General features: G+C 44.0%; 1 protein-coding gene across 5 annotated transcripts in view; it reads right to left on the bottom strand.

The window, feature by feature from the left end:
• The window catches only part of Sec23b (SEC23 homolog B, COPII component), a 53,820-nt gene that overhangs the window by 17,628 nt on the left and 23,049 nt on the right, over nucleotides 1-13,143 (bottom strand). For all 5 annotated transcript variants that reach the window (XM_076570774.1, XM_042276389.2, XM_076570772.1 and 2 more), the window contains 8 exons: nucleotides 12,691-12,927; nucleotides 12,504-12,589; nucleotides 11,426-11,570; nucleotides 10,858-11,016; nucleotides 10,400-10,515; nucleotides 6,330-6,453; nucleotides 3,483-3,563; nucleotides 11-100 (listed from right to left, as the gene is read on the bottom strand). In XM_076570774.1, coding sequence (XP_076426889.1) covers nucleotides 11-100; nucleotides 3,483-3,563; nucleotides 6,330-6,453; nucleotides 10,400-10,515; nucleotides 10,858-11,016; nucleotides 11,426-11,570; nucleotides 12,504-12,589; nucleotides 12,691-12,927 — 1,038 coding nt within the window. The remainder of the gene's footprint in view (nucleotides 1-10; nucleotides 101-3,482; nucleotides 3,564-6,329; nucleotides 6,454-10,399; nucleotides 10,516-10,857; nucleotides 11,017-11,425; nucleotides 11,571-12,503; nucleotides 12,590-12,690; nucleotides 12,928-13,143) is intronic.

The following is a 13,143-nucleotide window of genomic DNA, read 5'->3' as shown; positions in this document are numbered from 1 at the left end:
GGACGCCCACCTGATTGACAACTTCAAAGTAGATGCCAAGAGTAGACGTGGGGTCCAGGCCACAGATTTTCCACTGACTCGTGCCACCAACACCAAGCTCCTAGAGATGAGAAGTGGAGTTTCAAAAGGATATATACAAAAGTGAACCCAAAGCAAACCACTGTGAAAAGATATATACAAAAACGAACCCAAAGCAAACCACGGTGAAAAGCCGCACGGGAGCAGGGCAGGTCACTCCTAACACTTACTTAAGCTGAAACTTTAAATTCCAGTGCAAATGTCTAGGAAATGTGTAATTACGGCCCAGGCGGGATCTTAATGTGTATATTTACAGCACTTTTCAATTAAGGTTTTTATGCTGATACTAAATTATTTTAATGTAGCATACATATAACATATATATATACATATATATATAGTATGTTAATACTGAAGTCAACAAAGAATCACATCAAAGTTGGAGGAATACAGAGGAAGAATAATCTGTTGGTTTGAACGTTGCATGTGCTTTTTGCATCACTACTAGAATAAGAAATAGCAAGCTGTAAATCACCCAGAAAATACATGTAACAGACAAAAGCTTTACTAGACTTTAATGCTGTGGGTTGTCTTTCTGTACTCTGAACATGTGTTGCTCCCATTGGTTAATAAATAAAGCTGCTTTGGCCTATGGTAAGATAGAATAGAGCCATGCAGGAAGTTTATGCCAAGATACAGGGAGAAGAGAGCAGAGTCTGGGAGATGCCAGAAAACCACCCCAGAAGCAAGACATGAAAGTACAGGTAAGCCAATGGCCACGTGGTGATACACAGATTAATAGAAATGGGTTAATTTAAGATGTAAGAACTAGCTAGTAATAAGCCTGAGCCATAGGCCAAACAGTTTGTAATTAATATTAAGCCTCTGACTGGTTATTCAGGAACAGGAGGGCGGGAGAGATTCGCCCATCTACACTATAGTTTTATCTTTAAACCTAACTTCCATTTCACTCAAGTACAGGGAGGAGAGGAACAGCTTAAACACCCTGTGTGGAAGCAGACACACCAAGACTGTAGATTACACTAGAGAAGACACTGGACGCTGCCTTCAACACATCAGTGTCACAGAAACAGAAAGAACAAACCAAAAGATGAGGGCTGGTCTAGGGTTTCAAAAGCTAAGGATACGGTACTGAATGGAATGCTGGTGGGACTGGCAATCGCCACAGGGGGCCGTCAGGAAGAAACTGGCAAAGAATGCAGACTAAATGCCACTCTGCGAGATTACTGTTCATTTTATCAGACCTGACAATGAGAAAATAGTGTAACATCCTTATTTTTAGAATATGCACATTGTATTACTTAAGAACCAAGCATCATGATGTCTGAAAATTATTTTCAAAAGTTCTGTAAATAGTGTTGGCAAAGCAAATATACCAGGAGATCCTAACTCCACAGGGAGGGCAACTGTGGCACCAACAGCTGTGGCATACCAACACCACCTGGGCTGCTAAAGGAAGTGTATTCCTCCTCAGACCACCGCATGCTTGAAGGGATGCTTTCCTTTGCTTGCATCCCCAACCAAAACTTACTATGCTGAATTTGACTGGAAGGCTAATCAGTGTTTTCCAATTTCTTAAAGTATTTTTTTAAACTACTCCAGGAAGCTTCATCAGGGAGACTTTAAAGCTCACAGATGGGGCAGTCTTCCAAAGCCCTTCCAGAAAATCAGGGGTGGTGCAAGTCACTTAGCACACTGAGGTAATTAGATAATCTTCAGATGGGCTTTGGGGAAGAACTGCCTCATCCAAGGACTACAGGTTTATACAAACAGTAACCCCCTGCCAAACTTGGCAAAACCTTCATTTATATAATCACTGTCAATGTCTGTCCTGACATAGACAGACCATTCGTATAGGGCTCCAGTGTGTACTTGTCCAAAGTGCTCCATTGGACCAGCCTCATTTAATCCTAACATTCTTAAGCAGGTACTGTTCCTTTCCCATTTTCTAACAACACTGAATTCCAGAGCATTAAGAATTTTTCCCAGGCTACTCAGCTACCAAGAAGTAGCTATGCATCCTAACTCCACAACAACTCTAGAGCCCACCCTCCCACTGTGGATGACAAGAGGAAGACAGGACTGTGGAACAATACCCCAGACTACCTCGGAGACCACAGTGATATACTTTTATGAAAACAGCTCTTGCATTCAGAAAGATTCAGCTTTTGTCAGACCTCTTAGTCACAGGCCATCCTACTGTGTATTCAGTCTGTTTAAGTGTAACCTTAAAGAACAATGGAACAACCAACCTTACTTGGCTTGGATAGCCCAAGAATGAGCTTTTACAACCTAAGCTAATGCAGAGCTTTAATCTTAAACTAAGTACTCCTCCATGCCCCTGACTCAGAGTAATGTATATATGTATGTATTACCATACATATTTGTAATCACTTGCTGGAAACAACCTATACAGCAAATATTTACCACACATGTTAGAAACAATATACAGACACAGCTTGTTTGTAGTACTGAGCACTTCCGGGTCAGTTGGGGTCAGTAAAATGACCTTTCCCCTTGTAAAACAGTTAGTGATTTCTGTAAAGAAGCCCTCATTACTTTCCAATGGGATCCTTTCTGTGTTGTTCAATAAATACAACAGAGACAGACAAACACAGGGACAGTGAGACACCAGACAGCATTCAGACAGGCACAGACACATACTGCAGAGATTACAGATAAGCCAGTAACCACAAACTACAGACAGACAGAAGACACAGAAGAGAGAAGTAGAGAATTCAAACTTGGGCTTCTTCTGGATCAAATTAATCACAGAGGATGTCTATGATTTCATTCCTTGATGCAACACTGATGCATTTTCACACCTCTGAGGTTATAATTAAAGCATGTAACCAATGCAGAAGAAACCTCATAAACCAGATGTTGTGCCTTTTCAGTTAAAGCATACTCCTAGCATGTGGGCCATCAGCAAAGCCATTTACTCCAAGGGATGACTGAACTTTGCTCTAATATATTAACAATGTATATGCATCTGCGTCATCCACTGTCTGACCAACTCAGGGTCCCCTGTAGTAAGCTCCTTATCAGCTGAGTGAGACAAGGGTACCAACTATAAGTTATGAGGCACACAGGTTATTCTGGAAGAATTCTGAATGTCTGCCTTTGCTGAAGGGAATGGCTTTTTGTTCTCAGTGGGACAGCATCCATACATCAGATGTAGTCAGAGAAACCTAAGATGTAGCTCCTCTGGGTCAGCTTCAACCCTGAGTAAGGGTTAACTTAACCTCTCTGATTCCACATTTCCTTCTCTGGTCTTTGAGACAGACTGATGTACAGAAAGACAGATGATACTACCTCTTGGAGTTGTCATGAATGAGGATTAGAGTGCTCACACCTCACAGGTGACACAAAGCAAGATCATCAGTGTGTGACTTAGCTAATGAGTTTACTCCAGGGCAGGTGAGGGTGATGATTTTCCTTACGTTTTCTGACACACATGGTCCTTTCACATTCAGAGATACACATGGACCGATAGCTCCTGCAATCTTCAGTTCCCGAGAGGTCTAAAACAAATTACACAGTAAGTTAAAAGCCATTCTGCTGTCACCATGATCACAATAACAGCTTAGAGAAAATTCCCACAGAGAAAATCGCTAATGAACTACACTATCCAAATGCCCACTCCAGCTTTTCCAGGAACACTAGGTATTGATCAAAGCTTCAACAAAATTCACCTTGGAAAACACATCAAAAAAACCAGGTGCAGTAGTAATACTCAGCAGGCTAAGGCAAAAGATCCTGAGTTCAAGGCCAGCCTCACTATACAGCAAATTTGTGACCAGCTTGAATTCATGAGACTGTCTCAAAAATCAAAACAAAAAGGCAAAGTACAAACAAAAACAAACAAACAAAAAGTAGTTGAGTATGGTATCGCATGCCTTTAATCCCAGCACTCAGAGGCAGAAGCAGATAGATCTCTGTGAGTTTGAGGCCAGCCTGGTCTACAAATTGAGTTCCAGGACAGCCCAGCCAGGGCTGTTACACAGAGAAACCCTGTCTCAAAAAGCAAAGAAACAAAGACACAGCACGGTATTGTTTTCACACCATTCATTTGTTTGAAACAGGATCCCTAAGAAGTAACTAAGACTAACCTGGAAATCCCTAGACAGCTCAAATGAGTGCATACTCACAATCCTCCTGCCTCTGCCTAAGTGCTGGGATACAGGTATGCACACCACTCCTGGCCAGGGGACATTTTCAACTCTTAATTCACTTTTGCACCTCTGAAACTATTATACTCATCAAAGATAACAATTCTACTAAATATACTACATTCTTTTCCAAATACCATGCATATTCATACTTACGAATTTCTAATCAGTAAAAATATTTTAAAAATATTTAATTCACAAATTTCAACATAATGATAAGACCAATGGATATTTCCTCTCCACCCCACCCCCCCCCCTTTTTTTTCTTTTTTGTTTTTTTGTTTTTTTGGTGAGACAGGGCCTCTCTATATAGTCCTGGCTATTCTGCAACTCACTACACAGATCAGCCTGGCCTCAACTTCACAGATTCTCCTGTTTTGGGACTTTTTTGTTTGTTTGTTTTGTTGTTGTTTTTTTATTTAGTTTATGTGCACTGGTGTGAAGGTGTCAGATCCCCTGGAACTGACAGTTGTGAGCTGCTATGTGGGTGTTGAGAGAACTGAAGCCAGGTCTTCTGGAAGAACAGCCCATGCTCTTAACCACTGAGCCATCTCTCCAACCCCCAAAAATGGAGATTTCTAAGACTGAACTCACTTTATTGAAGTGAATTCAGACTTACACAATAAGGTGAATTCCATCCATTCCTTTTTGTTTGGGGGTGGGCAAGGTTTTGAGAAAGGGTTTCTCTGTGTAGTCCTGGCTATCCTAGAACTTGCTCTATAAACCAGGCTGGCCTTGAACTCAAAGATCTACCTGCCTCTGACTCCCGAGTGCTGAGATTAAAGGCGTGTGCTCAGTCTATTCCTCTTTACGTAAAAAACAAAAACCCTCAAGCACGCACACACTTCCACATGGATGCCGGGGGTACTAAGCGCAGTACTCACACCTAAACAACAGCACTTGGCCTACCGAGCTGTCTTCTACCCCTTTCTTTTTTCATTACCTCCAACTCTGCTAAATAAACAATCAAACAAACCCCTCCAACATTTAAAAATGCTGTTTAAAGGTTATCCTAGATAATTGAATGCTTTTCTCTAATTCTAATCACAGTTTCTAAGGGTCTCTTTCAATGGTTTCTCAATGACTTAAGAGTCAGCTGTCTAGGACTATGAATTCCTATAAAGAAATACAGACTTCAACTCATGATGCTCTTAGAACACCTGGGTTCTTCTTAAATATAAACCCTACTCTGTGCTGTTGCAGAATATTTCTTTACACTGTGTAAGGATGTGTCACTGTGATTGGTTTCAGGAAGAGCTGAATGGCCAATAGCTAGGCAGGAGAGAATAGGCGGGACTACTGGGGGGAGAGAGGATTCTGGAAGAAGAGAGGCAGAGACACAAGCAAGACACTGAAGAAGTCCAACGTACAGCACAGAGGAGAGGTAACCCGGTAACTGAGCCACGTGGCAGAACATAGACTGAAAATTATGGGTTAATTTAAGTTACAAGAGCTAGTTGAGAAAAAGCCCAAGCTAAGGCCAAGCTTTCCTATCAATAACAAGTCTCCATGTCTGTATTTGTGAGCTGGTGACCCACAGAAAAGTCTGACTACACTGTGCAATGCGGTGACTCACTCCAAAGGCTGGGTGGATACTGACCATGTGTGACTGCCTGGCCCCAACCCCCTCTAACTCCACCTATCCTAAAGTGGGATGGAGCAGAGCGGAGCAGGGCCTGAGTGGGAAAAGGAACTTTCTGTTTAGAACTTTAATCAATACATAGATCATCCTTGAGAAGAAAAGGACCACGGTAGGCAATATACTTGGTAATAGCCATCTTGTTGGATTCTTTTAAGTGGTCTTTAAAGCTTATATCTATGGGCTGAGGCTGCCAGTGTCCAAACTGAACCAGTCACAACACTAGACCCAGTAGAGTTTCAAAAGTCTATAACATGGTTGGGTACAGTAAAGCACACAGGAGCAAGAGACAGGTGAATCTTTGTGAGTTCGAGGCCAGCCTGGTCTGTATGGCAAGTTCCAGGCCAGCTGAGGATACACAGTGAGACCCTGCCTCAAATAAATAATAAATAAGTAAATGTTTATCATGTATATATGAAAATTCCATACACTAATTATATAAGCTAATTTAAAATAAAACTTTTCTAAAAGTCTTATACCTTTACATCCAATGTAGCACCAAACGCCATTCTGAAATCTCCGTTGAAGTCTTTACTAAAAATTCTTTGGAATGTCTGCTTGAAAAGAGAAGTGTTGAAAGAGTCTCCCATCACCATGTGGCCTCTAGGGGAGGAGAAAAGGAGAAAGTATACATTCAAGAGGACTGCAAACCATTTGGTTGTTCCCTTAGGATTCACAAACGATAATTAACACATACAGAGAAAACCATGCCCACACAGGTGCTACTAACTAACTTAAATGAAAAATACCAAGTTCAATTGGTACTTAGGAAAGAAACTACCTCGAAAACATTAAACAAAGAACGCTTAAAACAGTCCTAGGGGGCTGGGAAGGTGGCTCAGTGCATAAGGGTTCGGCTAAGTCTGATAGCTTCAGTTCGATCAATCCCAGGACCCACAGGGTAGAGGAAGGGAACCAACTCTCACAGATGGCCCTCAGACGTCCATACAAGTGCCATGGCATGTGTGCATCCACAGACACACACACACACACACACACACACACAAACATATACCAAAAAAGTAAATGTAAAAATATTCTAAAAGATTTTGAGATGCCAACCAATCTCCAGAGACAGTACAATCTCAGTGACTGTACTCACAAAAGCAAAGCACAAAACAGGAAGAACACACAGGCCTGCAGTGTCGCTGACGGCCCTGTGCTCTTTCCACTCTCGGAGGTGGAGGTGGCACGGCAGTGCACTTGTGGAAGGTGCTACCCTGGGAGACGAAGAGTGTGGACAGAAGCTCTACACCCACTTCACCCTCACTTCCCAGGAATCTGTAATCATCCCAATAAAAGCTTACTGCAGTGGTGGCACACTCCTAGACTCAGCACTCAGGAGGCTGAAGCAGGAGTGTGAGCTTGAGGCCACCCAGGGCTGCACAGGAAGACCTTAAATAAACAAACAGTACCCCTTCAATCAACAAACTGTCAGTTCAAAAGAATTATTGACTCTCTGTCTGCCCCCCACACACACACACACACTCTCCTTCTGTTCCTCCCTCTCCCTTCCTCTCTCACACACACGTGCACTCATGCACATACATGGCTGCGGACAGTAAACATGTTTGGGGTCCATTCTCTCTCTCTCTCTCTCTCTCTCTCTCTCTCTCTCTCTCTCTCTCTCTCTCTCTCTCTCTCTCCCTCTCCTCCTTCTCCACCTAAAACGTTTTGAGCAGGTCCCAGCATTCCCTCATCCCCTTCGGGTACTTCCAGGTCCTCCTGTGGCCCCGGTAAACTGAATGCTCAAAGGGAAAAGCACATCATCTCAGCAGGGAGAACAAGCACTGAGGGAATCACTGAGTTTCCTGGAAAACCGTCTACTGCTCCTCTAGTCCAGCCTGGGCTCACCATGCCTTTGCCTGAGGTCTTCCTACTCAACCAGAACCTGGGCTTCTCTTGTTCTCAAAATTGTTTTGGAACTTCTTCTTTTTTGGGGGAGTGGGGGTGGGGGTGAGGGTGGGATTACATGTCTCCATCTCTATGTATGTGTGTTCGTACATTTATGTATAGATAGATGTACATATGCCACAGAGGTCACAGAGGTCAGAGGACAAGCTGCAGGAGTTGGTTGTTTCCTTCCACATGAGTCTTGGGACTGAACTCAAGTCTCAGGCTTGGTGTCAGGCAGGCACTTTTACCTGCTGAGCCATCTTACCAGCACGTAAGCTATTGGTTTGTTTGGGGGGGGGGGCTTTTCTTTTTAAAGTCAACTTCTTGCTATACAGCCCAGGCTAGCTTTGAACTCAAGATCCTCCAGAGTGCTAAGTTTTACAGATGTGTGTAGCTGGACAGTTTTCTCTCCAGGTCCCACCAAGCCCCGGCAGTCCCTTAGCCCACTTGTAAAATAAACATACAGACGCTTATATTATTTAAACTGCTTGGCCATTAGCTCAGGCCTATCATTGTCTAGCTCTTACTCTTATATTTAGCCCATTTCTACTAATCTATACTTTGCCACGGTGCTCATGGCTTACTGGTACCTTACATCTTCCTTGTCCTGGCAGCAGCTGCAGACAGTCTCCCTCTGCCTTCCTGTTTCCTCAATTCTCCTGTTAGTCCCACCTATACTTCCTGTCTAGCTACTGGCCAATCAGTGTTTTATTTATACAGAGCGATATCCACAACAGATGTGCCTACCAGGTCCATTGAGAACTCAACTCATTACAACTGGTCCAATGATGCATGTCAAGAGGGACCTAATCCCATGTCTAATACATCTGTCCTGCTCTCCAAAACAGGTTCAAGTGGCTCAGATTCTTCTTCCTATGCCCTCCCCTAGGAGAACACAGAAGAACCACTAGGAGGTTGATTAGAAAAGCAGAAATCTGGACCAGGGAGATGGTAAATATGTAAAGGTGTTTGCCCCCAAGTCTGACAACCTACATTCAATCCCTGGGCTCCACCCACTGGAAGAAAACAACTAACTCTTGCAAAGTGTCCTCAGGCCTCCACATGTGTGCACTGACACACACATGTGCACACATAAAGAAACAAACAAACAGCCGGGTGGTGGTGGCACACGCCTTTAATCCCAGCACTCGGGAGGCAGAGGCAGGCAGATTTTTGTGAGTTCGAGGCCAGCCTGGTCTCCAAAGCAAGATCCATGAAAGGCACAAAGCTACACAGAGAAACCCTGTCTTGAAAAACCAAAAAAAAAAAAAAAAAAAGAATATATTAAAAAAAAAAAAACAGCAGGGTGGTGGTAGGACATGTACTCGAGAGGCAGAGGCAAGCAGTGAGTTCAAGGCCAGCCTTGTCTACAGAGTGAGATCCAGGACAGGCACCAAAACTACACAGAGAAACCCTGTCTCAAAAAACCAAAAAAAAAAAAAGAGAAAGAAAGAAGGAAGGAAGGAAAAAAGGAAGGAAAGGAGGAAGGAAGGAAGGAAGGAAGGAAGGAAGGAAGGAAGGAAGGAAGGAAGGAAGGAAGGAAGGAAGGAAGGAAGGAAGGAACGAAGGAAGGAAGGAAGGAAGGAAGGAAGGAAGGAAGGGAGGAAGGAAGGAAGGGAGGAACGAAGGAAGGAAGGAAGGAAGGAAGGAAGGAAGGAAGGAAGGAAGGAAGGAAGGAAGGAAGGAAGAAGCAAATAAACAAATAAATAAAATTTAAGTTAAGGGAAAGAAATGCAGACTCTCCGGCCCCACCCATGGCTCTCTGTAGATGCTCCTCAAACTTTGCCATGTATTCAGATCCATAGGATCTTGGGCAAATGTAGGTTCTGATTCAGCAAGAGGCTGTACTTCTAATGAGCTCCCAGAGAAACCAAGGCTGTATGTGCTCCAACTCTGCTTCATGTTAGACTCACTGGAGGAAAATCTGGAAGAACGCTGACGCCCAAGCCGTGCCCCATGTTAATTATACCAGGGGACAAGACAGACAAAGGAGCTTGTTTGGTTCCTTACTTTCTTTTTACTTGAGTCTTGGAAGTGCCCTAGTCAACACTAGAGTGTAGCTGAGCTTCAGATCGGGGCTTCACCTCAGTACTTCTTGAACTTTCATAAGCCCCCAAATCTAGACAGCTGCTCCCCAAGAGCTTTTGATTCAGAAGGTCTGAGGAAAGCCAAAGAACATTCCTAATCTGTTCCATGAGCCCTACGGTTCCTAGTCCAGTTATCACTGCAAGCTGAGAATTCCTTCCACGTTTTAAGTTGAGGACAGTACTGACTCGGTGTGTAACGGGCACTAGTCACAGAGTCTCTTGGCCAGGTCAAGCTTCCTCTAATTGCACGACACTCAGATGCTACTACTCGCCTATCACAATAAGTGCACAGCTTAGGCCTAGGGACGCCACACTAGCACTACGCCTGGTCTTCGGAGTTTGACAGCTCCGAAGAAGAAACAGTTACTCAGATGGGGCTTGTTCCCAGTGACACCGAGACCTCCTGCTAAGCACCGCTTCTTCCTCCATAGACCCCAACTCCTTTCCAGCCAGTGAACCCAAAACTGAGCCACCTGAAAACTCCCAAGTTAGCCTCACTCACCCCTATGACGCCATCATTCATTTCTTCCCTCAACACAGTCCCTAGGTGTTCAATGTCAACATACCCTGTAAGATTCGGACAGCACTTCATCTCCAGGAGTCCAGTTTGATCAAGGGCACAAGCATAAATATCAATGCAATGACCGTTTGTCGCAGTCCGATTAGCCAGCATCTCATAGTGCTGTAAGTAAAAAAAGAAAACTGTCTTTAGGAAACAGAAGCAGAGTTCCCAAGGCACCCCTTAATACACCTAAGGATGTAATCAAAAATAGGAGCACAGAATTCGCTGCCTATAAAACAGCCATGGAAAATAATACAGCTTTAGATTCAAAGCTTTAAACACTCTAGAACCATTCTCTCTAACCAGAGAAATAGACGGGGACAGTAAGTGAACAAGAGCCAAGATCTGGAGGAGTGTCACTCTATGCACACCTTCTGACGTCAGCAAAGTAGCCATCGTTCACCCAGAGCAGTCCACACTGCTGCGTGACTGCGCTCACAGCTGGACTCCAATGGCACCTACCTTGGTTGCCTTTTTCATGAACCGTGCATTATCTTTTTCAATGTCGTGCCAGGAGCGGATAGGAGTCTTCAGTTCATCTCCAACCACCATGCCAGGTCCTTGGGTGGGAGGGCCTCCAGTGAACAGCATGATCCGGGCGCCAGTGTTGGGAAAAGTGCCCTAAAGAGAGAGTAAAGATCATGGCGGAAACATACAGTTCCACCTCTGAGTGTGGTTTCCATTTATGTATAAAATACTCCCGAGACGACTCGTCACGTTCCTGCCTCCTCCCCTGCTCTCGGTACTAATGGTGCTGCAGATGACACACGCTGACACACACGACAGCGACTACTCCTCCCAGCCAGATGGCTTTACACTTTTCTTACTTTAGTGAAAGCACTCTCCACTGCTCCCATTCCCTTAGTTCTTCACAAAAACTTTTCGGTATTTTCAAACTACCGAGGGCCTCCTCAGTGTGGACAACAATGACTGAAACACTTTCTGATGCACAGACAATGGGCTGACTTTCTAAAAAGCTAACAAGAACAGCTTGCATGACTTGAGAGGTGGCTGTACAAATCTGAATTACCTCCAACAAGCCAACAGCAATGGACAAAGCAACGCCAGTGGATCGCAGAGGTCTCTTCCCCTGAGTTACTGGCCACGGGTCCCTCTGCAGCTCCCCGAGAAGATCTGTGAGGTTCATGTCAATCTTGTGAACAGGCTGCAGAAATCTGTAGGATTTCCAAAGGGCACATCAGTTGTGATTTAATAAGTACCTTGACCTTCAACCCCAGGTCAACAGTTAACAGCTTTTCAAAACAAGTATCCAATAGGAAAAACTCCCAACTTTTTCCTTCAAAATTAACTCTATGAACACAAAAGCAATCCTAAGCAATTTCAATGTGAAATATAGTATAAAATCTAATTATCATAAATTATGCATGTATCATAAAAAAATCAAACTGAAAAGGAGAAAGTCAGTTGGATGAAATTTTAATCCTAATAATAAACCAAGTGTGGATGCAGTTTTTTTAGTCTGTTTAGCTCTATCATGCTGAAGCTGTCTTCTGTCTGCATGCCTCCTGAGCCTTAGAAGCTGTGTGGAGAGAAACACTCTGCTTTCCCACCAGAGTGAAGGCTGTTTCCAGCATGTCAGCACATCAGAAGATGTGTTGTACTGAATCTGCTGGCTGCTAACCTGGCCTGAGGCAACCACAGGCTTTCAGTCAACTGAATGAAGTGAGTGCCTGCTCATGGGTTCATTTGAAAGTACCCAAAAGAAGTGGTTCTTAGCCAGGCGGTGGTGGCACACACCTTTAATCCCAGCATTTGGGAGGCAGAGCCAGGCGGATCTCTGTGAGTTCAAGGCTAGCCTGGTCTACAGAGTGAGATCCAGGACAGGCACCAAAACTACACAGAGAAACCCTGTCTCAAAAAAAAAGAAGTGTTTTTTATTTTGTCAGCTTTACTTAAAGATCAAGGACAACAGCCATGTGCAAAGGATGAGGGGACCAATGGAACTGAATATCAACTGGGCCTAGTCTTTAATTCTTTTTCTTAGAACTGTGGAACCAGAAGTCCCAGCATCGCTCTTCCTGCTCTCCTGAGCTGTCAGGCATGCCCACCACAGAACCTGTAACACTCTATACTGGAATCTCGCTCACCTGCTGGAAACAAAAGGCTGCTCCTGAGCTTGAGCAGGTCTCACTTGCTGCATGGGCATAGCTGACTTGGTCAGGCCCAGCATATCCTGAAAAGGAAAACAGGAAGATCCAGTTTCCATTAACTCTAAAAGGAAATAATAAGCATCATAGATCTGCCCTGGGTCCTGCTTCTGTTCAAGGCACAAACCTGTATTTGCTTGGCAGTTAAATCCTTGGTCCCTCGGAAGACATAACTCTTGGAGATTCCTTCACAGCTTAGCTCGTGAACCTGCACCATCCTCCCAAAAGTGATAAGACCAACCAGAGCATCCGGGGGAAGAAGACTCAAGGACATCTGCAGGGACTCCTTGAGTGCTTGAAGGTCATCTTCCTCCAAACATGTGTCAACCACATAGAGAAAGATCAGAGGGGTTCGAGCACCTCGCTTTGGGCAAAGAAAAAGGGCATCATGATCAGTATAAACATAGATATAACCAGCTAGCAGAGAGCAAATCAGGTACAAAACAGCAAGTCTTTATACCTGTAAATATTCAGGAGGATACAAACTGTGTAGCTAAAGATCTACATCAGCTTCTAATTACTGTAGCTGGAGAATTTCTCTCCAGCTCCTGCTAAGTCCCGCCAGTCCCGAAGCCCACTT

The sequence above is a fragment of the Peromyscus maniculatus genome, chromosome 4, assembly GCF_049852395.1.
Source record: "Peromyscus maniculatus bairdii isolate BWxNUB_F1_BW_parent chromosome 4, HU_Pman_BW_mat_3.1, whole genome shotgun sequence".
Lineage (NCBI taxonomy): Eukaryota > Metazoa > Chordata > Mammalia > Rodentia > Cricetidae > Peromyscus > Peromyscus maniculatus.
Note: the sequence above shows the minus strand (reverse complement) of the source record. Positions and strands in the feature narration are given on the sequence as shown.